At 36.0% G+C, this 24,043-nt stretch overlaps 1 protein-coding gene across 1 annotated transcript in view; it reads left to right on the forward strand.

Annotated features, from left to right (window-relative positions):
• The window catches only part of LOC150092375 (protein ROP-like), a 255,485-nt gene that overhangs the window by 200,658 nt on the left and 30,784 nt on the right, over window positions 1-24,043 (forward strand). Inside the window, exons 12-13 of the mRNA XM_090414916.1 lie at window positions 150-251; window positions 15,663-15,754. Of these exons, the coding sequence (XP_090271042.1) occupies window positions 150-251; window positions 15,663-15,754 (194 nt within the window). The remainder of the gene's footprint in view (window positions 1-149; window positions 252-15,662; window positions 15,755-24,043) is intronic.

A 24,043-nucleotide genomic window follows, 5' to 3' on the forward strand; every position in this document is an offset into this window, starting at 1 on the left:
AGGTGAGCAACATCTGGGTAATATGATTTTATAATTCTTGAATTAATGTATAATTAATTAGCAGTGATTTTATTTTTTGATTTTACTTATCTGCTGAAGGTTTGCAAACTAAAATCCCCTTTGCCATTACTTTCTTGCTACTTACATAGAGTGGCCGAAAAAAAATATATCAGGTGCCAAGAAAAGAACGTATCACGGAGCAGACTTATCAGATGTCTCGTTGGACTCCAGTTCTAAAAGATATAATGGAGGTAAGCTGCTTTCATGTTTTTACAGGTACCTTGTGTGGAACAATTTCCCAATATTTTTGCTCATTTCTTGGAGGGTTGGGAATTGTCTCCTTTGTTATGTCCAGTTATTCATATTTGGTGTCTTTTGAACCTCTAAATTTTATACTGCTATGTGTGTGAGGATGGACTGGAAGAAAGAACTGCTCATTTTGACAAATTAGTGACTGCATTAATATAACTTTTCTGTAGAGGAGGTCAAGGAGTAGAGGAAGGATATCCAGTCACATGATAGAAAGTTATTATAAATCCAGAAGATGAGAATCTGTTGGAATTATATCTTCTGTAGCATGTAAATAGAATAAGGTATGGTCTATCCAGCTACCCCATTATTTGGCCATCTTCCATTAAAATATGAAATTTCATAAAATTCCATGGGCTAATTTTGATGAACTGGTCCATGCACTGTATCAAAAGTAACAATTTCTTTGCTGGAAAACTATTCTAGGTGTGATTTTGTATAAAGGATAGTGTCACACAATGCTTTTTTGCCTAACCGGTGCACTGCACCTTTTGAAAATATGACAGAGAATATTTACATCACAGATTCTTAAAATTAATAAATAACTGTTGGTTAAAATCTTACGTCTATATTTAAGAAAGCAGACAGAGATGATTGTGGAAATTACAGAGGAATAAGGTTATTAAATACAGGTTACAAAATTTACAGATAAAATCCTGAACAAAAGACTTAGAAATATTGCAAACACTCTACTCTTAGAAGAACAAAATGGTTTCAGACATGGAAGCTCATGTGTAGACAATATTTATGTGCTAAAACAAATTATTAAAAAATGACAATTTAATTTTAGAGACTCATATGGCCTTCATAGATTATGAAAAAGCTTTTGATAAATACACAGAGAAAAAACTATGGAATACAATGAAAAAAAAACAAGGATATCCATTACTTTTGGTACAAGCTATACAAAGATAATATAAAGATACAAAAATACAATTAGAGTTAGATAATAAATTAACATAAGCGATTGAAATAAATCAGGGTGTCAGACAGGGATGTAGCTTATCTCCAACACTCTGTTCGATACATATATTGATCAGATTATTAAAATATGGAAAACAACAATAAAACAAGGTATCCAGTTAACCCGAAGAACTGTTATCAATACAGTGCTGTATACAGATGATCAGATTATATTACAAGATGATGAAGATGCCCTTAAAATATTTACAAAATAAGCGAAACAATACAATTTAAAAAGTTCACAAAAGAAAACAAATGTCGTGGCATTTAAAGTTTGGGATCATGTTAGATCAAAAATATTTATAGAAAATAAAATAATAGAACAGATGACACAGTTTAATTATTTAGGTTTCATAATAACATATCTAAAAGATAAAGATATAGGTGAAAAAAATAAAGAAATTTCAGAAAATCTGTGGAACAATTAAAAGGACACTGAATAAAAAAACAAGATGAAAATCTGAGCTAAAATTTTATAAAGTAATGGCCACTCCCACTCTGTTATATGGTTCAGAAACATCATCAAATTCCTGCCATGTGCCCTCAAGGGGTGTACAGGATATGATAGTACTACAAGAAAAATTTACATCATTACTAACTTCCTATCTACAATTTTCCTCCAAATCAGTCTGTTATTTGTCAAGACTCTAACATTATCAGATCTTATATTTCTATCGTCTAAGGCAGTTCTTCCCAAACTTCTGGATGTCATCCCCCCCTTTTGAAAAATTAAAATATTTCACAGCCCCCTAGGAAAAAAAATCGTAATATAGACATGTATTATTATAATATTTATTGTATTTATATTCAATACAAAACATACACAGCAAATATTGCAAAAATCAAATGCAAGTATTACATTTTCAGCATCTTACATACACATTTTACATGGCACATTATCTCATATTTTTGTATAGATAAATATATTGTTATTGTACATTTGCAGTACAAGCACATGAAACGTAAAACGATTAATAAAGAAAGAATTAAAAACATAAAAGAAGATTAATAACAATAATTGTTATTAATTTTGTGTTTCAATACTGCTACACAAAAAGTCAATATCAGGTGAAATATTTGAAAATGCAATTCAGATTTCTGCTTTGAAATGAAACTTACATAAATAAGCATATATTTACTAATATTCATTAAGCGCCGAAATACGCAGGAAGCAAAATTTGTGAATCCGCACCAATGTTTGATTTTTTTCCATTAAAATATAAAAAATAATAAAAATTAAATACATTTCTTTTAAGATAAAAAAAAAATTACTTAGTCTTAAAACATTTTCAATTTGTTTTCATTATTTCACGGCCTCCCCTCAACAAAACCTACGGCCCCCAAGGGGGCTGCGGCCCACAGTTTTGGAAGCGCTGGTCTAAGGCACTTTGTAACGTATCAATCCACCTATATCTTGGTCTTCCTCTGGGTAGTTTTCCTGCCAACTTGGCAGAGAACACTTGTTTTGCTAATCTTTCCTCGCCCATTCTGTTTAATCACCATACCACCTGAGATTAGTTCTGCTAACGCATTCCTGGATGCTGACAATGTCAAGTTCATACCAGCAATAAAAAGACATTGTCTTTGTCTTTTTATTGCTGACCTTCATACCATGTCTATTACAACAGTTATTCAATTTAGTCAGAGAATCTTTCAGACTTGTAGCGGATTTATTTAGCAGTATAACATCGTCCGCATAAAGCAGAGAGCTGAAATTAACATTTCCAATTTTGATATCATGTTTAATACCACTTTCCTTCATAATATGATCCATATAGATAATGAATAACAGAGGGGATAATGTACATCCTTGTCTCACAGCAGATTTAACATTAAACCATCTTCCTGTACTTCCTTCAATTCTAACTGCTGACTTACAACTCAAATAAAGACTAAGTATTGCTTGATATAATGCTCCATTGACACCATATAACTGTAGCGTATTGAATAGCTTCTCTCTTGGCACCTTGTCATATGCCTTTTCCAAATCGACAAAACTTAAATACAGATCTTTGTTATATTCCCATGATTTCTCCACTATTTGTCGTAAAGTGAAGATCTGATCCTGACAGCCTCTATTTGACCTGAATCCAACTTGTTCTTCACAAAGCTTTTCTTCCACAATTCTTCTCAACCGTTTCTCAAGTATACTTGCATATATCTTACCAGGAACACTCAGTAGGGATATACCTCTGTAATTCTCACATTCAGTTTTATTTCCCTTTTTATATATGGGTGCTATGAGAGCTCTACTCCAATCGTCTGGAATTCGTCCCTCTGTCCAAGCATTCTGATCTATGCAGTGCAGCCACTGTAAGACTTTTATACCACCATACTTCAGCGGTCGAATATCATCTACTCCTGCTGCCTTTACACCTTTCAAGCTTTTGATGGCTTTTTCTACTTCAAGTATGGATATGTATTCCTGACTGCATGCCTGGTCAGTGTTTTTTACCACTGTGCTATCATTGCTTGTTTCATTTAGCAAATTTTCAAAGTAATTACTCCATACTTCAAGGATATCTTTTTCTCCCGTTTTCAGGTCAGCTTTATCATCCCTAACTCCTTTTACAGCACTCTTTCCTCCATTACTCCAGAATATCTTACCACCCTCTTGATATTTATTTTCTATGTTCATCAGTAATCTCATGAGCATAAGCAACAAGAGTGACTTCCATGGTGAAAAAGACAATCACATTATGAGAGAAAATCAGCCAGGCTGGCCAAAGGAAATCTCAGATTTCTTGCATCATGTGGTGAGTAAAAGGAAGAATGGTTATGAAAGAATACATTTACTGGAACTTGAAGATAGGTAGACAACAGAAGCAAAAGAAGTTGAATTACTGAATGATCACTTTATACATTATCCAAGCAAAAACATTTCACATGCTGGTTTGACAGGGATACTAAATATAGTGAATATATCTGTGGGATTGGATGAGATATCAGCATGTGTGTTACAGAAATGTACAAGAGAAATGCCATCCTAATAGACTGCATTGGTAGTCCTAAGGAAAAATGCCAAGATAGCCCCTTTACATAAAGGAGGCTTTATGGCAGAGGTAGAAAATTACAGAACAGTTAATATTTCAGAAGTTGTAATTAAGACGTTGGAAAAGTTAGTTACGACCAGAATTCAGAAATGTATTAATAGGAATATGATACTCTATGAAGAATAACATGGCTTTGTGAATTGAAGTCCTGTCTCAGTAATTTACTCACTGAATTTCAACAGTAACACTTGAGTTAGATAACAGTAATGATTACACTAATATTTGCTAGACTTGCATTTGACAGAATACAACATCCTATGAGTTTGTTATTAACAGCACTTATTTTTCACCCAGAAAAAAAAACTGTTAACAAATTCAAATAACTGCAATGGATTTTCCAATCTCTTCTACCTTAGTAACTATCACATGTGGAGCATTTTGAGTAACATTTTGAATACATTTTTTTTTTGTTTGTCTGTGTGGTCCCATTATGAGAATGACATTTTTGCAGTTTGGAACTCTTCCTTGTGTGATTTCCATTTTCTCTTCAAAAAATTAACTCAAGCCATCATATTAATAGCTATCCGTTTTAGATTTGCATCTCCTGAGACAGCCAGATGATATTATTATTACGTGACACATCCAAGGAGTCCACAGTCTCATTGGGGAGGGCACCTAACCTACATCCCACCACTACAGGGAACCACAACTACCATAATCATCTACACCAATGCTATCTACTGCCCATTACCCCCACTAGTATTTTTTTGTCTGTAAATAGCATATTTTCTCAAGGCCAATTTGTCTGTATGTGGAATGAAAAATAAAACCTGAGTTTCTGGAGAAAAAACCCTGTTACCTCCGTATGAGATCGACTAATTCACCTTCAGTTGAAAAAACACACATAAATATTCCTCTCGTCACAACAAGAATCGAACTTAGGCCTTTTCTTATCAAAGGGTGCAATGCACTGTCATTCTTCCAATTGCACTATGGAGGTGCTATAGCATTCAGTTTTCTGTCTACAGAAAGGAAACCAACACAGGAAGATACATTGATACTACTGCTTGTCTTCATCCTTCCCAAAAGGTGTAGCACTATCAAAACTCTGGTTTGCTGTGAACACAAATAGTTAATCCACTGAGGTTCTGTTATTATACAGGCACCTCCATCGGGTTTGAAGACTCATCATGGGAGATCCAAACTATCCACCTAATATCTATCATACCTCTCCTTAAGCTCATTAACAGACTAAGCATTTTGCAACTGACTCTGGCAGCCTATTCCATTCATTCATTCATTGATCACTTTCCAAGCAGAAAATCTAGTCCTCACACCTATACTTAACTTCTAGGGATGATCTCTTGTTCTGTCCCCCCCCCCTCTAGTCAACTGCTGAATGTACCTTCTTTTTCAGCTATCATCCAACTTTAGCAACCTACAAATCCTCCATCTTTCCTCATAGAGAGCATTCCACAGGACACTTACCTCTGGATCCTCTCTGCCATTTCCTCATTACCCAAAAAACCCATGACCAGACCTGAGCACAGTAATTTAGATGTGGATGTGTAAAGGCCTTATAAAGAGGAATGGAAACTTCCTTATCTATACTTGTGTGTTCTTCAATAACTAAGTAATCCTATGAGCTACCTCAGTAACCTTACAATATGCTCTTTAAACTTTCACTATTCATTTATACCACCATCAAATCCTTACCCCTCATCTATTTCCCAGAGCACATTTCCATTAGTGTGGTGCACAGCTTATAATCAATTTATCCCAAAATGCATTACTTTACAATTGTCTACATTAGACTGATACCATTATTTTTGCCCGTACTTGACAGCCTGTTTAAGTCATTCTGCAATCTCACACATCACTTTTTTAATTACTCTACCCAATTTTGCATCATCAGCAAACAGCTCAGTATTACCTTTCACATTATTTCCTAAATCATTTATCTAGTGAGCCTAGCATGGAACCTTGTGACACACCACTTGTCACATGTTTTCTTTTTCTGTCCCTCCATATACCACTTTTTGGTATCTGTCCATCAGTCACCCTCATATCTATATAACCAGTGTCATATCCATCTCCATTTGTTCTAATTTGCAAAATTGGGGATTGGTCGCTAGAGGGCCAGACGGTCGGTCATATTTTCAGAGCTCCCGAAAGCTAAGTACAATTTTGAATGAAAATTGGAATATAGGTTAACATCATAACGTAATATTGTCTAATTTTGGTAGTTTGTTGTATCTGGTGTGAATTCCGTTATTTAATTCAGTATTTAACGATATGTTTAATAGATTTGAATATGGCGGCAATGCGACGTAAGATAATGGCGTCCAGAAATACGACGCCATTGTTCAAAAACTATAATGTGAAAGAATTTGTCCAATGTGATGTGTGTGGAATGTATTCATTCCTGAATGAGGCTGGAGTTTGGATTGAAAGTGATAGTTGTGGGAGAATGTGCAGAAAGTGTAAGCAAAGTGAGGAGTTGAAGTATGTGTCAGGTTGCGAGACAGTTATGGTTGAAGAAAGCCAGAATGAGAGTGAAAATAGTGGCTTGATTGGGAATTGCAATGTACAAGATGGCAATGTGAGTGCTGATCTAAGAAAGAGTGAGAGCAACTATACAGAAAGAGAAAATGGTTTGAATGATAAAAAAAATGAGGAATTATTTGTAGGAAGTGAGATCGCTAGGTTGCGTGGAGTGATACAAAATGCGCAGGGCAATTAGAGCACCTTCAAAACTCTTTCCAGAGTGATTCGGCTAACGTAAATAAACAGCGTAAGAGTGGGAAAGTTTCTGAAATGAAGGAAAGAGTGTTGTATGGTGACTTGTTATTAAGAGGAGTGATAGATGGGAGTATCACTAAATCGTACTTACCGGGTGCGAAATTTAAGGATGTAAGTGACAGTATTAGAGTGCAAAAACAGAGGGTGAAAGAATTAATAATTGTGGCAGGTACGAATGAATTGAAAGGTGATAAATTTTTTATGAGAGAGGACTTGAAAGTATTGTTAAAGGTAGCGAAAGAAAAGAGTGACAGAGTTAAAATGGTGAGTCTGTTGCCGCGGTATGACAGAGAGGAGTTTAGGAGGAGAGCCATAATCGCAAACGACATTATGCGCAGGTTATGCAGACGGTGTGGTGTGGAATGAGTTTGATGGGCGAAAGGACTTATACAAGATGGATGGCCTGCATTTGAATGGACTTGGTGTGCAGACACTGGAAAAAGTGTTGCTGAATGAAGTGAAAATGGATGTGCAGAACCAGGGAAACTAGAACTACCAAGGAGGGGGGGGGTGGATATGCAAACTTCAGTGAGACAGTTGAGTGTAAAAATGAATATAATGTAACTGAGCCAGCACTAAAGACAAAAAATGGGAATGGGACATTTAGAATAACGCATCAAGATAGGGGTGGGACAAAGGGATCACCATTTCATGTATACTAATGCCAGGAGTATTAGGAACAAGAAGCAAGAATTTTTGGCCTTGATTGGCTCTTCCTGGCCACAGGTTATTGGCATTAGTGAAACATGGCTGACGGAAGATGATATAGTTAGCGGGATAGAATGTGTAGGTTATAGTGTGTTTAGGAGGGACAGAGAGAATAAAATGGGGGGAGGGGTGTTATTGATGATAGTTGATGAACTGCAGCCAAGGAGAATTGAAGTTGTATTGCAGGATAGTGAAAGGAGCTCATTTGAGGCTATTTGGTGTGAGATTGAGACTGGCAGAATAAAATATACAGTTGGGTGCTGCTGTAGACCAGGTGATGGAATAGATGGTGGAGATAGTACGCATAAACAAATTGATGAAATGAGTGGGAGGAGGGTAATTATTATGGGGGATTTCAACTATGGTAACATTGATTGGAAGGAGGAGAGGACACATGTGAGGAAGGAAATGGATTTTATTCAATTATTAAGGGATAACTATCTGAGACAGCATGTAATTGAAAATACTAGGGGTGTGAGAGTGCTTGACCTGGTAATAGCATCTCACAATTTGACTGTAATGAATATGACCATATTGCCACCTATTGGTGAGAGTGATCATAAGGTCTTGACCTGAAAGGTGACTAAAGGTGTGGAATTTTTGACTAAGACAGGGTATATGTGGAATTACTGTGCTGGCAAGTTTGACAAGCTTAGGAGATTGCTTGGATCAGTGCCATGGCATGTACAACTGCAAGGGCTGGACGTCAATAGTGCATGGGAAGTGGTCAAGGAGCATTTACAGGAGGTTATGGCTGATTGTATACCTAAGGTCCGAATAGTAAAACAAGTAGGGGTTAAATGGATGAATAACACCATTAAGCTTGAGCTGCAAAAAAAGAAACAACTGTGGAGGGAATTTAAAGAAAGGGGTGACCTGCACACACACGAACGGTATAAAGTGCAGGCCAGAAGGGTAACGAGTGTGGTAAAAACAGCAAAAGCCGATTATGATGCAAGCAAAAGAGAACCCCAAACAGTTCTTTCAATATGCTGCAAGCAAGAAAAAAAACTGTACATGGCAAAATGATTTTAAGGAATGACGATGGTAAGGAGGTCACTGAACCAGTCGATATAGTGGAGTTACTGAGTGCGCACTTTGCAAAAGTATATCATCCAGGTGGTGACATTGATAAAATGAAGGAACCATTAGTTTATACGGGAATTGTGATGAATGAAGTGGAGATGAATAGTCTATTACAGAACCTTAATGTGAATACATCTGTGGGATTGGATGGTATACCGGCACGGGTCTTGCGTGAAGCAGCTAAGGAATTATCAGTGCCCTTGACCATGTTGTTTAATCTGAGTCTTAGGTCTGGTTTAGTCCCGAAGACGTTGAAAGAGAGGAAAATAGTTTCACTGCATAAAGGAGGATCCAAGACTATGGTGGAAAATTACCGACCGATCAGCATATCAGGAGTCATTGTCAAGGTCTTGGAAAAAGTAGTCAAGGGAAAAATACAAGAATGGATTGATGAAAATGAGATACTGTACAGGGGACAGCATGGCTTTGTGAAGGGTAGATCATGCCTCAGTAACTTGCTCAAGTTTTATAACAAGGTGACAGCAGAACTGGATAAGGGAAATGGGTTTACGGTGATACTGCTGGACCTGGCAAAAGCGTTTGACAGGATACCACATGGAATTCTAATCCGTAAGCTACAACATGTAGGAATGGATATAGGGTTGGTGAGATGGATAGGTGGGTGGTTGATGGAGAGATATCAAAGAGTAGTTTATTCAGGAGTGGAGTCCGAAAGACGGCCTGTGACTAGTGGTGTGCCGCAGGGTTCTGTTCCTGGACCACTCCTGTTTAATCTGTTCATTAACGATATAGGGAAGGATCTAAGTGGAACAGTTCATTTGTTCGCTGATGATGCAAAGTTGGGTAGGGCGATAATGAATGCAGAAGATGTCAAAGTCTTGCAGGATGACTTAGATAGATTGGAGTTCTGGGCTAAGGAGAATGGATGTCAATTTAATGTGACAAAGTGTAAGGTTATGCATTTTCGGGTGAAAAGATTAGCAGCAGTATACCACATTGGTGGAACTGTACTCCAAGAGATTGATGAGGCCAGGGACTTGGGAGTGTTAGTGGATAGGGAGATGAAGTTTAGGGGGCACATTGCAAAAGTAGCTAAACAGCTCATCAACTCAGTTGAAAAATACCTTGACGAGCAGAGACAAGCAAGTTATTATACCTCTGTACCGAGCCCTGATAAGACCTCATCTCGACTACTGTGCCCAGATTTGGTCACCTCGGTTCCTTCTTGATGGGGAGGAGGTGGAAAGAATCCAGAGGCGAGTGACTAAGATGATAGCAGGTCTATGGAATTAACCATATGAAAACAGGTTGAAGATTTGTGGGTTGCAGAAACTAGTTGATAGGCGGAAAAGGGGAGATATGATTGAGACATTCAAATTCTAAAAGGATTCTATAAGATTAATTCAGAGGATATTTTTGAGATCAGGACTGGTGGTGGGAGAACTAGGGGACACCTATGGAAGCTGGGCAAGAGTGTAGTTAGGGGTGTTAGAGCTGGGTTCTTTACTATTAGAGTGGTAAATGAGTGGAATAAGCTGCCAGAGTCTGTTGTGGGTGCTACGACAGTGAGCGAGTTCAAGGCAAGGTATGATAGATACTGGGAGAATGTCAAATAGTTGTGTTGACATGGAGTTTAGGGCCTCTCTCGATGAGTCTAAGGACTCCCTGGAGTAGCCCGAAATAATAATAATAAAATAATAATAATAATAATAGCAGAGCTGTAGTATTCTGTCGAATACATACATACATAGTTTATTCACAATATGATACAATGTGAAAAGGGAAAAGAGATTTATATTAAAAATTATATATATTGCAAATTATGGTCTTCCAAGTCTCTCTATCTTGAGCTGACTGGTAGATGTCAGATGGAGTTTTGCAGTTCAGCCTACTGATAGTTTCACATATGTATTGCCAAAATTGTTTGCCTTCCTCTACTTTGTTTGCCATCTTCTGGTTTGTATAGGATGAGGGATTCCAAAAAGCGCGAGTCTTCAGGATGTCTGAGTTGATGCCCAAGCCATCTGAGTTGTAGTGTTTTGGCTATATTGACAAGCGGTTCTTGCTTAGCCAGAGTTAGTGACATTCACAATGGTCCAGCCAGGTGTATCCAAGGATCAGTCTGAAGACATGTAATTCCAAAGGAGTTAATTAGATCTGTAGTTTTTTTTGGTACTCATTGTCCAGGTTTGAGAACCATACAAAAGATGGATTTACTGTTGCATGGTATAGTCTTAATTTTGTCTTTAATGATGTTAATGATGATTTCCTGATGGAGCGGAGTTTGTTATGGAAGACTAGAACCAGCTGTTTACGTTTCCTAATATCATTTTCTGTATTGCTGATGTACGATCCAAGGCATTGAAAGTCCTTTACTCTTTCCTTAGAAAGAGTAAAGGACTTATTGTTGATATGAAATATAAAGTTTTCACAACCTATTGAGAATACTTTGAACTTTTGGATGTTGATCTGCAGACCAATAAGCTTAGTCTGTGCCTCTAGTGGACTGAGATGTTTTTTGTGCATTTGTTGGTTCTGTATCAATAAGTACAACATAGTCAGCAAAGCTAAGATCAGTTGTTTGTCTGGTCTAGGTGGATGTTTTAATGTTAAAACCAAGATCTTCTGTGTCGATGGTCCAGAAGATGTAGTCCAAGCATACTAAAAACAAATAAGGTTCTCGTACATAACTTGGAGGACTCCTGTTGTCACTGGGAAGAATTCAGATGTTTCTGTTTTAAAGATTACTATGGCATTGTAATCTTTATAAGGCACTGAGATTGCTTGTATGAGTTTTGAGGGTAGACCATAGAAGCTGAGTATTTTAAACATTGCTTCTCTATTAATGGAGTGAAAGGCTTTTTTGAAGTCTATAAAGGTTAAAATGAGTGATAAGTTTTTATCATGTGAAACCTATGATTCTTCTGATGCAATGTATCTGTTCTGCTGTACATCGTTTTTTTAGAAATCCAGCTTGGTTTTTTCTTAAAAGTGTGTTTAGTAAGGTTCTATTCTATTAAGTATCATCCTATTGTAGATAGGATTAACTGTGGTTGATAGCAAAGTAATACCTCTGTAATTATCCATTCTATTAAGACTGCCCTTTTTTGGGTATAGGGACAATAAGGCCTTGTTTCTATTGTTGAGGTATTATTCCAGTGTTTAAAGCTTGATTCATTGTGGCAAGGAGATTGGAGTATGTATTATACCCAGCATTTTTGAAAGCTTTTGCTCTCATTCCATCAATCCCTGGAATTTTCCTGCTTTGGTTTGATCTATTGCTATTTTTAGTTCCTTTTCAATGAAGTTTTCACAATTTATTGGTAGAGCAGTGGTTAGTATTCTGTCAAATGCCTTTGCAAAATCCAGCAGAATCATTTTGTAGCCATCCCCTTATCCAATTCAGCTGTCACCTTATATTAAAAGTTAGTAAATTACTAAGGCATGACTGACCCTTCACAAAGCCATGCTGCCCCCTACAAAGTATCATATTCTTATCCACCCTTTCAATTCTATTTTTGACCAACTTTTCCAGTACTATTACCATCACTCCTGGGATACTGATTGGTCAATAATTTCTACTGCAGTCCTGGAGCCTCCTTTATGCAAGGAATTATTTTGCTCACTTTCCACTCCTTGGGACACTGTCAGTTCCCTTGAACATTCTTGTAAAATGCAAGCTGATATCCCATTTAAACCCATCGCCATATGTACATTGAGATTCTGTAGTATCCTAAGAATATCCAATTCATCCATATCTGTTCTCACATCAGTTCCTGTCACAGCAGTAATCTCACTTAAATGATATACTCTTGCAGAGTATATCATTTAAGTGAGATTAAATTACTCAGTAACTCAATTATTTCATCTGCTTCTCTCACTTTACTATCATCAGTATTCATTAAAATCATCCTTCCATAGTCATTCTTCTTCTTCTTACTATGGGATTTCTTTTGGCCTACTCATCTTGTTTCTTCTCAATCTGATTTTGATTCCTTATCATGCTGGTTACCTTATCTCCTAATACATTCTGATCACCCTGTATTATCTCCTAATACAGGGTGATCAGAATTAAAGTATCACTGTTTAAGGCCTTGTGGAGCGGCATCCAGTCATCCAAATGCTGCAAAAGTTTGCAAGAATACATTGTGCATCATGTGGAAGCGATACCTAAAAAAAAAAAAAAAAAAAGTAGAGTTCCAAAATTCGCCATCAGGACATTGTAAACACCACATTTAAACTACACCACCTGCATGAAATTTGCATATCACTCAACTCAGCGGGTGCCAGGAGAGTTTAAAAAGATGAATGCTGGATTTTACCTTTCATTCTAGTCGTTAATATTATCCACAGTGATGGCACTTACCTTATCCCAATGTGCTTTGCTCGTAAAGCTATACTACCCAAACAATTGCAATGTTGTTTCTACATTCCACAAATGTCAACAGATCTACTATCTCCATGTATTCGATGATTAGTCATTTGAAGTTAGATCTTGCAGAGGTTGTAAACTAATCAGTTCACAAGAAGTGAATGAAGTTATTACTGCCATTGTTTAATAGACCATGAATAACAGTGTTTGGTCCCTGCAGTGCACATGCTGAATCAGGACACATGGGATACGCCTTATGCAACTATCTGGAAAATTCTATGGAAGATTCTACATTTCTACCCATTCAAGATAACCCTGATACAGGAGTTGTGTCCACAGGACTTCCTTGCTTGATTGGAGTTGAATGCTGTGTGATTGTGGATTGGGTTGTTATATATATATATATAGAGAGAGAGAGAGAGAGAGAGAGAGAGAGGTGAGGCTGACTTTCACCTGAACGTAGCTGTGAATATCCACAGTTGCTACGCATGTGTCTTGTGCAGGTTTTACAGCTTCTTTTATCATTGGACCATTCTTCTTTGAGGACATTTGCCATTCAGGTCATGTGACCTCTGTTACTGCCAAGAGCTATCTCGATATGATAAACAATTTTGTTGTGCTACAGCAATGCCTGTGCATGGATTCAGTCATTTTCATGCAGGATGGGGGGGAACCCCCACACATGGATCATAAAGAATAAATGACACGATAACCTCAGTAATTAACGTTAATGAAATGAAAGTACAGATATTTCATACTGAAAGTAACAGTTCATCATCAGTGTGTAGAAACAAGCAATTAAAGGAACCGGATTACAAAGTACATACAGCAGTCGATTGTTTACCAATTAAAAACTGTTGCCGTTTGCTAAAAATTAGTATTAATAAATAATAATATTAAAAATATTCTTAAACAACTCTTTTTGATGGTTACATAAGATAAGAATCTCCCATACTTTTAGGAGAGAGAGAGAGAGACGATCATTTCGATTCAGATTTGGCCGATGTAAAGGGCTTCACAACTTTCTTTGAAGAGGCATTTCATTTAAGTGCGGTCTATCAGCATTATATAAATCCTTCTGTCTTTCAAATTCAGACCATAGGTCCACAAACTACATAATTTCTTCTGCACAACCTGCATATCGATTTCATTTGCTGTCAACACCCTCCTCCTCAGTTCGTCTCCATCATAGCGTGGCAAGAGAACTTACAATCTTTAACCTCTCACTCTTCTTTTTCGCTTCTTCCAATAACTCCTTCACTTCCTCTTTCATAGAATACGTCTCACCTCTCAGGTCATTAGTACCAGCCAAAACAATTCTTTCACCTTACCATTCTCCATCCCGACATCATCACTAACATTATTAATTTTTACACTAGGGAAACAAGATTTTATCATACTTTCATTAAATACTCCCCATTGTAGAATCTCCACAAAGTTTTCTCTTTATTCAGTTTCTTTTGTTTATCATAAGATCTTGATAACATGAACTATTGCATATAAAATCCACATTTCTTTCAAATGGCCATAACTGTGATTTGAGATATTATTTTCCATCCTTATTCTCCCCAAGGACATTTTTTAAAGTTTCCATTTCTATGTCAAAAGTTTATCACAAACTTCCCCTCTTTCTATATACTGCAAACTTGCAAGTCCCTTTCCATCTCATTTGCAAGTTACCAAGAGCCCCCTGCACTCTTCAGAAGAGCAACTTTTCCATTTATCCCATCCATCTCTTTCCTATTATATGCTATGGTATGCTTAATATGCACCATTATTGAAGTATGCTTTTATAAGCCAGACAATAAGGATATCTACTCTTTACAATACTCGAAATGAGAATGACTGGTTCAAACTTTTTTTCAGTTTTGCAAAATATTCCTGCCAAAGTAATTTGCCTTTTGTTTCATGTTCTGCTAAATATGTTCACCTAAATTTACTTTTTTTTGCTTTGGACTAACATATATTTGTTACAAATGCTTTTTTGGATCTTTATTGTTCTCTTTTTAACCATTATAGATGCATTAAAAACGGTCAAGAAAATTCTCCTTCCTATAAAAATTGTTCTGTTATTTCTATTTGTTTTCTCATTTTGATCTCTTCTTAGTTAGTATAATTTCAGAATTCTAGCAAGAAGTTTTAAGTATGTACTAGAGATCACATGTTACATTGAAACTCAGCACAATTTTGTAGGCTGTGGCCCAAAGCTATCTTTGTAGCTGAATATGTTAATTGTCCTGCCTCTTCCAAATTTAGATTGTACATCTTTCTTTGAGGCCTGCCAAAACTGATCAAAGTGGAAATCAGTTGTCAGTGCAGTAAGAGCCCATATGATTCATAGCACCATGGATAAGTAATAGTTTGTGTTGTATAGAGGACTATGAAATACTTTTTTGCTTGGTTAAAAATCAATTGTTTAAATGTTTTTTGTTTTTCCTTCATTTATTATTTATTTTTTATCTTAATAGGATGCAATTGATGACAAACTTGACCCAAAACATTTTCCTTATTTGCCTGGGCGAGTTGCACCAGCCAACTATGGAAGACCAACTCCTACTAGGTAATGTACATTTTCACACTTGGAAAATTAAAATTCATAAACTTATAAATGACATGGTAAACTTATTATGTTGTACCTGTATCAGTTAGCAGTTAAAAAATGTACTACTTCAATTTTGTAAACCTTAGCATGTGTTTGTACCACCATGTTTTATTCTTGGATCATTTTACATAAAAATAAGGAAAACTGCAGGTGACATTTGTCACTTTGTTATTATAAAGATGCAAAAGTTATTACATTATTTTTTATTCCATATTAAAATGACTTCTCATTCATGCTCATCATAGCCATCTACTAGTGATACAACAGCACAAAGAAGAAGTGGTATTGATGTTACAGCATAAAACTGATATGTATAAAGATGCTCAGAAATGTGCTAAACATTGTCAGCTTGTTTTGCCAAGGTTAGCTTATCCACTTTCCACCAGACAGCATGTTCAAATCCTTTCATGGACTTGGATGCTTTTGATTGTCTTCAGGTGGGAGATGAATTTTGTTACCTGGTGTGAGACTACTGCACCATTTATTCGAGGCCTTATAAAAGTGACTTGATAAAGTTCCACGTTTGTTCTCTAGAGCAGTTTCTGCATTATGTAAAAAATTAAATAAAATTAGAAAAAGATTTTGAAAAAATCCTTAGCCCACATGCAACTAATGTACTACAGGTTTAGGGGTGACATAAAATCAACAGTGGAATTAGGTATGTTATATATACTTGTGCATTTCTGATAACAATAGTTCCATGAACAAGTTAAGATTTAACAGAAATTAGTAAATTCTAAGATTGTGAGAAATGTTATTTTGAAGTTAAGCTCAGATGAACAAAATCAGCTAGCTAATAGTAAATTAATACAGTGTTTAGATGTGGTGAGTTGGACCACATTTCTTGTTATTATTCTGTCGATTTTTCCAAACTTCCTAAGGCATGAAATAAATCATCCTTTTCTGTGATTAAACAACCTATGCTTACCTGCTAATGTGCTGAGGATCATTTGAAGTGAAGATGGTTTCCAATTCTAATTCTTTTATATATGAACTATTTGCTGAAACTTTGGTTAGTTTGATATTGAAACCCTTTAATTTAAATGTAAAACTATTTACATTTTGGGAAAACCCTGCCAAATATCTACCTGATTTTTTATTAACTATTGGTTAAGAAAAAAAAAAAAGTATAATTAAGAAAATTCTTTGGTAGGATTTTCTTAATTATACTTGAGATGCCATATCTGTATTGTGTAGAATATGTCAAACCCTTATAATCCCTGCTTCATAAGTTCTAATTCTGTTTATGAGTATCTAAGATGGATATTTGCTGACAGAAACTCAAGATATTCCCTCTGATTCTCTAAACAAGAATTCATCTCACTTGGAAATTCACTGGATTTCTGACCAGCATCGTCAGAGTACAGCACACACATGACAGTGAATATGGGAAACAGTTCAAATTGTAATGGACAAAAGACCTAGACTTCTAATTCAGTGCTCTCTGATACAGAAGACGCTTATATTGCTTTGGTTGAAATTCATCTTAATATAACTTATCTCCCAAAATTTTGGTATATTAATGCAGCCTTGAGGTCAGGAGACTGCATTGTAGCAAACCATATAATTAACATAAGCCAGTTAATAAACATCTTTGTATGATTTATTGTTTTTGTGTTGTAATACCATGAAAAAGAGATGAAACATCCGACACCAAGCCTATCTATAAGATTTATCCCAGATTGTTTTGTAGAAGGTGCCTTCTGGCTGTGATGTGCTGGAGCATTCATTTACAGTAAAATCAGGCATGCCAGTTTCCTTTCAGCAGAAATAGAATGTGAGCATTAAAAATCCAGCAAAATTTATATATCACTGTTTGGTTTAAACAAAGTATTTCTTTAATAATGATACAAGAATAATCTCTGGGCTTAGTTTGAATAAAATTTTGGAGCAAGAAAACAATAGTAGAACTCTCAAAGTCTCTCACATTTATGATCAAAATTTACAATATCTAGAGGAGATGACAAACCTGTTGATGCTGATGTACAATGTACAAGTCTTCCACTGAAAGAGGTCTTTCTTACACTGAAGCAAATATCTCGTTATTCCACTTGGGTGCATTCTTCGTTACAGAGCATTGCACAGCATTTGTGCCTTGGAACTCTTAGGGAGGAGTTTCAGTGTCCAAAGAAAAGATCAGATTCTGACAGTCTGATCCAGAATTAACCCCTCAATATGGGGGGAAAAAACACTGCCAGATATAATTTAAATTTTGTTAAATTTCTAGCTTTTCCTGTAATCAAGAGAATTTACAGTTTTAGAAAATGTTAAGTGGAATATTGAATCTAATGGGCAAGCAGTGCACAATATACAGTGTCTCTGTCAAATTAACCTCACCTTCCTGTGGTGTGGCCTGTTTCCACAAAAATGGCTCTGGTGAACTCGGTAAGAATTCCCACTGCAAAAAGGATCCTAGTTGGAGGAAATGTCCAGTAGATAACCTTCATCACCCAGTGAAATACCACCATCTGACTTACTAGAGGCTTGAAATAGCAAATGCAATGTTTGGTCTCCAGAACAGGGATTCCAGTTTTTCTCTCCTCTCTCTCTCTCTCTCTTCTCCATGGGCATGGAAAACATACTTAGAGACCCAGAACCACCTCAATTTCAATGACACAGCACTAAAAATGGTAGTGCTGGAGGCTGGGCACCAGATAGTGTGCATAGGCCTGAACCTGTCAATAATGAATCTTGTGGCTTCCCGATCACTTGACAAATAATTCCACTGCCACATTTCTGAGAGATCGTGTCTGGAGACAGATTGCTACTAGTGGTATGTGGGGGAGGGGCACTATCAAGGCTATGTTATGGCAAGAAGACTGGTCACGCAACATATAGGTGTGTCATGTTCAAAAGTATTTCCTCTCACTGCATGTGCATACTCTATTCTTCCACCTAACCATAAATGAACCCATAACGAAACACACAAGCATTGACAATGGCACTGTGACAAAAATCCCTCTCAAGAATCAATCACAGCAAAAAAATAAAGACAGGCCAAGCATGTCAAACAAAATCATACCAGAATCCACAAAATCACACATCCACTTTATACTAACAGATTCTGAGTCATTAACACCAAAATAGATGACATTCACCATCACTGATAGTGCAGTCATCCAGACCAGAGATCTTACTCTTGACAGAAACACAGTGTATCTCATCCTCTAGTATCCACCTTCAATGTCTAAATTACACAGTTCATATTTCCTTTGGCCACAAGGATGACATTTGTGCCTTTGTGAGATCTGATATTGCTTGCCATAGAGTGACTAATATAGAATCCCCTGCTTTTTGATCTTCTCTGGCTTATGGTTTCTGTACCCTGTTTAGTAATATTGATCTGTTGCATTTACTGGTTTCCAGACTGAAAACTACACTGACCTCTTCATTTTCCTCTCCATGAAGCTCATCCAGGTGCAATCCAGCTTCCAAATAGTGAGGTCATCTTCCTAGGTGACCTTAATGTCCACAATTTCTGCTGACTCCTTTTTCAATACCACCAACCAAGCTGGACAAGATGCAGTAATCTTTGCTATAAGCAGCGAACTAACACAAATCATACATCCACCTACCTGAATTCCTGATAACACTATTCACTCTTCCATTCATCACTTCACTCATCACTATGTCTTCAATTGGCTTGTAGTTATATTTACCTTCACCATGCACTCTATCCATCATAGAGTGCATGGTGAAGGTAAATAAGTCTGATCTGTCTGGGGACTAGAGTTTGAATGAATTCTTAGGTTTCCTTAAGGGCTACATTAGAGGATTTAGGACTTAGCTGCTTTATAAGTAGGGGAACGAATACTGGATACAATGGGTCTCAGTGGTATGCTCTGTTTGTGTATTTTTGGTAACTCATAAATCCAAGTAGGCCTGGGATTATATGGTTTAAGTTTTTTTGATACATTTTTAGCCAATGGATTCTCCTTTAATAAAATCAACAGTCTCCCCCCTCCCAATAAAATACAGAACACAAAAAATCCATTGTTAACTACATCTTTGGCAGCTCAGTAAAAAAACTGCATGCATTCTTATTAAAAAGTATAACAGAGCCAGTGGTGAGCTATAAGGGGCGAGCCCTTTGTTAAATTTTTCTCAAATTTGTGAGCCCCTTGTTCTTGTTTACATTTTTATTTTAAAAAAAAATAATTTTTTTTTAAATATATTAAGCGACAAACTCATACGGTAACCTAACAAAAATTAGTCTATTCGGCAGTGTATAGATTATTTCGAATTATTGTTTCAACTCCTCTATAAAGAATGTGCCCAAGTTTAAAAAAAAATAAGTGCATATGCTATGTTTAGATAATATTTATTTATTATTTATAGATTGTTTGTCATAAAAACTTCTATTGCAAACAAAACAAATTTATTTTGTTTATAAAAAAGGCAGACTTTTGCATATGTGCGATTATAAAAGATTTTATTCTTATTATATTTTGATAGTTAAAAAATGTTTTTCTTATGTAAGATAAATTAACACATGCTTGTGTGCAAATATTTCATGTAGATCATGAAATATTTGTTTAAAAATGATAGCCTTTACAGGTTGATTGTCCCCTCATACCTTTTGGCATTTGTACATAAGCTGTATTAATAAAAGTACTTGTGTGAAATGCGACTTTTTTTTTTTTTTTTTTTTTTTTTTTTTTTTTTTTCCCTCGACGATGCGAGCCCTTGTTAAAATTTCCATAGCTCACCACTGAACAACAGAGCCATCCTTCAGGCCCTACCAAAAATTATCTACTCTTATCTGTTCACCTGAAGATGCCCTCCACCATCCTAGGATGTATAGTATCTCTTCTTACTGCAAGCTTAAATGTTTTGGACAGACGGGAAGAACTGCTAATATCCATCTAGAAGGACACAGAAAATGTCCTTCACCTACATTTCAGATTGGCAGACCACACCATGGATACAGATCACCAGATTCAGTGGAAGAAAATCTATCACCCTTTTATACTGAAACAGATTTAAATCAGAGATACTGTTTCTGCAATCTGCCACAGTACTACAGCATTCTCAATAGGCTGCATTACATTACCAAAAATTTGGGAGGCCATTTTGAGACTTCAAGTACCCAAGGCAGGGAAGGCCCCATTCAATTAGGACTTTAGAAACCTATCTTTTACAGTTGTCTGTTTGCCTTTCTACTAGTGTGCCTTGGTGATCAGGGTGATATATTGGCTTATTAATCTTATTACCTAAATAAGTTTAGTTACGTATTAGCGTAACTAAACTTATTTTTCTAAGTTTAGTTACGTTTAGTTTTTTTTAAGTTTAGTTTCTAAACTTCCATTTTTCTTAAACAACATGGATGATATTAGATGTTAATTATTAAAATAATAATCAACATCTAACCATCCATACCAGATAAGCTATTCTATACAAATCCCAAATTTGGCTATCCTTAAAATACTTGTGACACATTTGGGGTGGTGCACCTAAAGCTGTTAAAACATTATTTCTGTATAGTGGAAATGAAACCTTATACAAAGCATTAAAAAAAAAATGTGTCTTTTTCCTATTTGTGATCTATTCTACTTAATTATTCATAAAACAGAGAAGATGGCTTCTGTATTCAATCTTCAGACTACACTAGTGGCCAAAATTGTGGAAACCTTTTGGAAAAAATGTATTTTTGAGGTTTGATGGCTCATAACACCACTTGGTGTAATACCATAAAAATTATATATCGATGAAAAGATAATTTAATCAAGAATGTAATGCAACAAAGTTTGTTCAATTATCTGTATTCTATGAAAAGTTATAGCCAAATAACCAGAAAAAAGAAGCACAACTTGCTTCGGTTGATATGAAGTAGCTTTCCTTCATTTGAATGTAGGCAATGAGCACGAGTGTTTAGAGAGCCAATCAGATGTCATCTTGTTTTGGCAATGAGCCAGTAAGGTCACAGTAGGATTCAGCTATTGATATCATGTATTGGAGCTGAGAGGAGGACATTTGTGTTATGTGATTGCTATCAAGTTGGGTGGTTTTGACTGGTCACCCAGAAAGCAATGTAAACTAGTACTGTTAAGTGAACAAGACTACAGTTATGAAGAAATTAGAAGAAAAATTGGTGGAAACTTAACCAAAGGTGGCATTTCTAAATTTTTGAAGAGGTATAAGGAGACTCAGTCACTACAAAACCAGGCAGGAAAAGGTAGACTAGAATAACTGAGAGACTGTGCCTATGTGACAGAAGAAAATCATCTGGGTGTATATAAGATGAAATGGCCCAATACAATGTGAAGTTGAGTGCAAGGACTGTTCAGTGCAGACTGCAGGAATTTGGTCTAAATGCTAGAATTCCATGAAAAAAGCCATTTTTATCTCTCAAACAAAGGTTGAAAAGATTAAACTGGGCTAAAACCCATGTTAAGTGGAACAATGGGACAGTGTTGTTTGGAGTGATGAGACCAAAATCTCCCTGTTTGGTGGTGATGGCATAAAATACGTAAGGAGAAGAATCGGAGAAGATTTACATCCTGATTGCATTACACCTACTGTGAAAGACCCACTTAGTGTTATGATCTGGGGTTGTATGACATCAAAAGGTGTGGGCAGAATTTACATGAATAATGGGAGTATAAATGCCCAAACTGAAGCCTTTTGCATGTGATCTTTTCCAAGATAATGAAGCATTTATATTTCAACAGGATTCAGCTCCATGTCATGTTGCTGCTGTGTGCAAAAAGTGGTTTCAAGATAATCATATTCCACTGCTGGAATGGCCTAGGAATAGCCCAGACCTTAAACCAATCGAAAATCTAAGGAGCCGACTAAAGAAACTTGTTAGTCAGAAGCAACCCACCGATAAAACCCAATTAATAGAAGCAATAATTCAATCTTGATTTCACATTATAACAGCTGCAGAGCTGAAAAACTTGGTTCACTCCATAGGAAGGTGTTGTAAGGCTGTAATTAACGCTGAAGGTTACCCGACTAAGTATTAACTCGCATTGTGAGAATTTTTGTGTATATAATTTTTTCTGTGTTTCACTTTTCTTCTTTATAACTGCTGTTCTAATAAAAAATCCTTCATAAAAGTTATTGCATTACATTCTTGATTAAATTATCTTTCCATTGATATATGATTTTATGGTATTACACAAAAAAAAAAGTGGTGTTATGAGCCATCAAATTTCAAAAATACACTTTTTCCAAAAGGCTTCCACAATTTTGGCCACTGGTGTATGCCAGATTTGTTTTTGTACTGACATTCACTTCTTGCTTTTTCTGGTACAACCAGACTTACTCAACCTCGAAAACACTTGGGATTCTTTTCCCGCTCAACTTGTTACTTCTCAGAAGTATAACTACTAACTGTAGAAATTGGCCCAACTTTCAAATACTGTTTGTTTGGGGTAACACTTAAAATGTCTAGAAGCAAGAATTTCAGTTAATAGGTTAATCTCACCTCTAATCACTTTCTCACAGAAATTCTGTATTATGCTCTTTTTTTTTCTGCTTGAATGTTTTACTGAACTAGTTTCCAATATTCCTCCACATTTTTCAATGCTTGTAGACATGCAAGCAGCTGCCAGTCAGCATCCATCTATTCCGACTTCAAACTTAAAATCAAGTCTTTGTTGTACTCTTTCATTCCATCTACGTTTATCTTCTATTAAAGATAGAGACAGCCTTCATATATTTTCCAAGTACTGCAACCTTCAACTGCTCAAGAAAAAGCATCAAAAGATTCCTTCTCACTTCCAACTACTTCCCTGCAAACCTCTAGGTGGTGTTAAAAGGTTTTACCACCACTGCATATTATTAAAGTTAAAAAGAAACCATGTGTTTGCTTTGTGATCCTCTATGAACTTACTTGCTCTCCAACGAAAGAATTTTATGGTACCCCAGTTAAGTGGATATTTGACATATAAGTTACTCATCAGTTTCCTCAGATCATCTCATTGTTTTATTCTTCATGACAGCATGAATTGATCAAACAGCTAGCAAGACGGCATTTAAATAAATTTTAACATGCATGAGAGTTTGATTAGAAACAAAAGGCACTTAAAGACTGAAGATCACAGATTGCATTTATGCAAGCATACTTTAGAGGAAAGATAAGCAATTAGTAAAGAAAAGCTGGATTTAGGCCAAAAGTTTTTCAAGACCAGATTTTTACATAATAAAAATCATAGGAATATAATAATATTTATTTCAGCTTTGTTGATCTCAGAAAAGCATATTTTAAGGTATCAAGGGGAAATTGTTCCAAACAACACA

Source organism: Typopeltis vanoorti, chromosome 26 (assembly GCF_054136105.1).
Source record: "Typopeltis vanoorti isolate ZY-2024b chromosome 26, IOZ_Tvanoo_1.0, whole genome shotgun sequence".
Taxonomy (NCBI): Eukaryota; Metazoa; Arthropoda; class Arachnida; order Uropygi; family Thelyphonidae; genus Typopeltis; species Typopeltis vanoorti.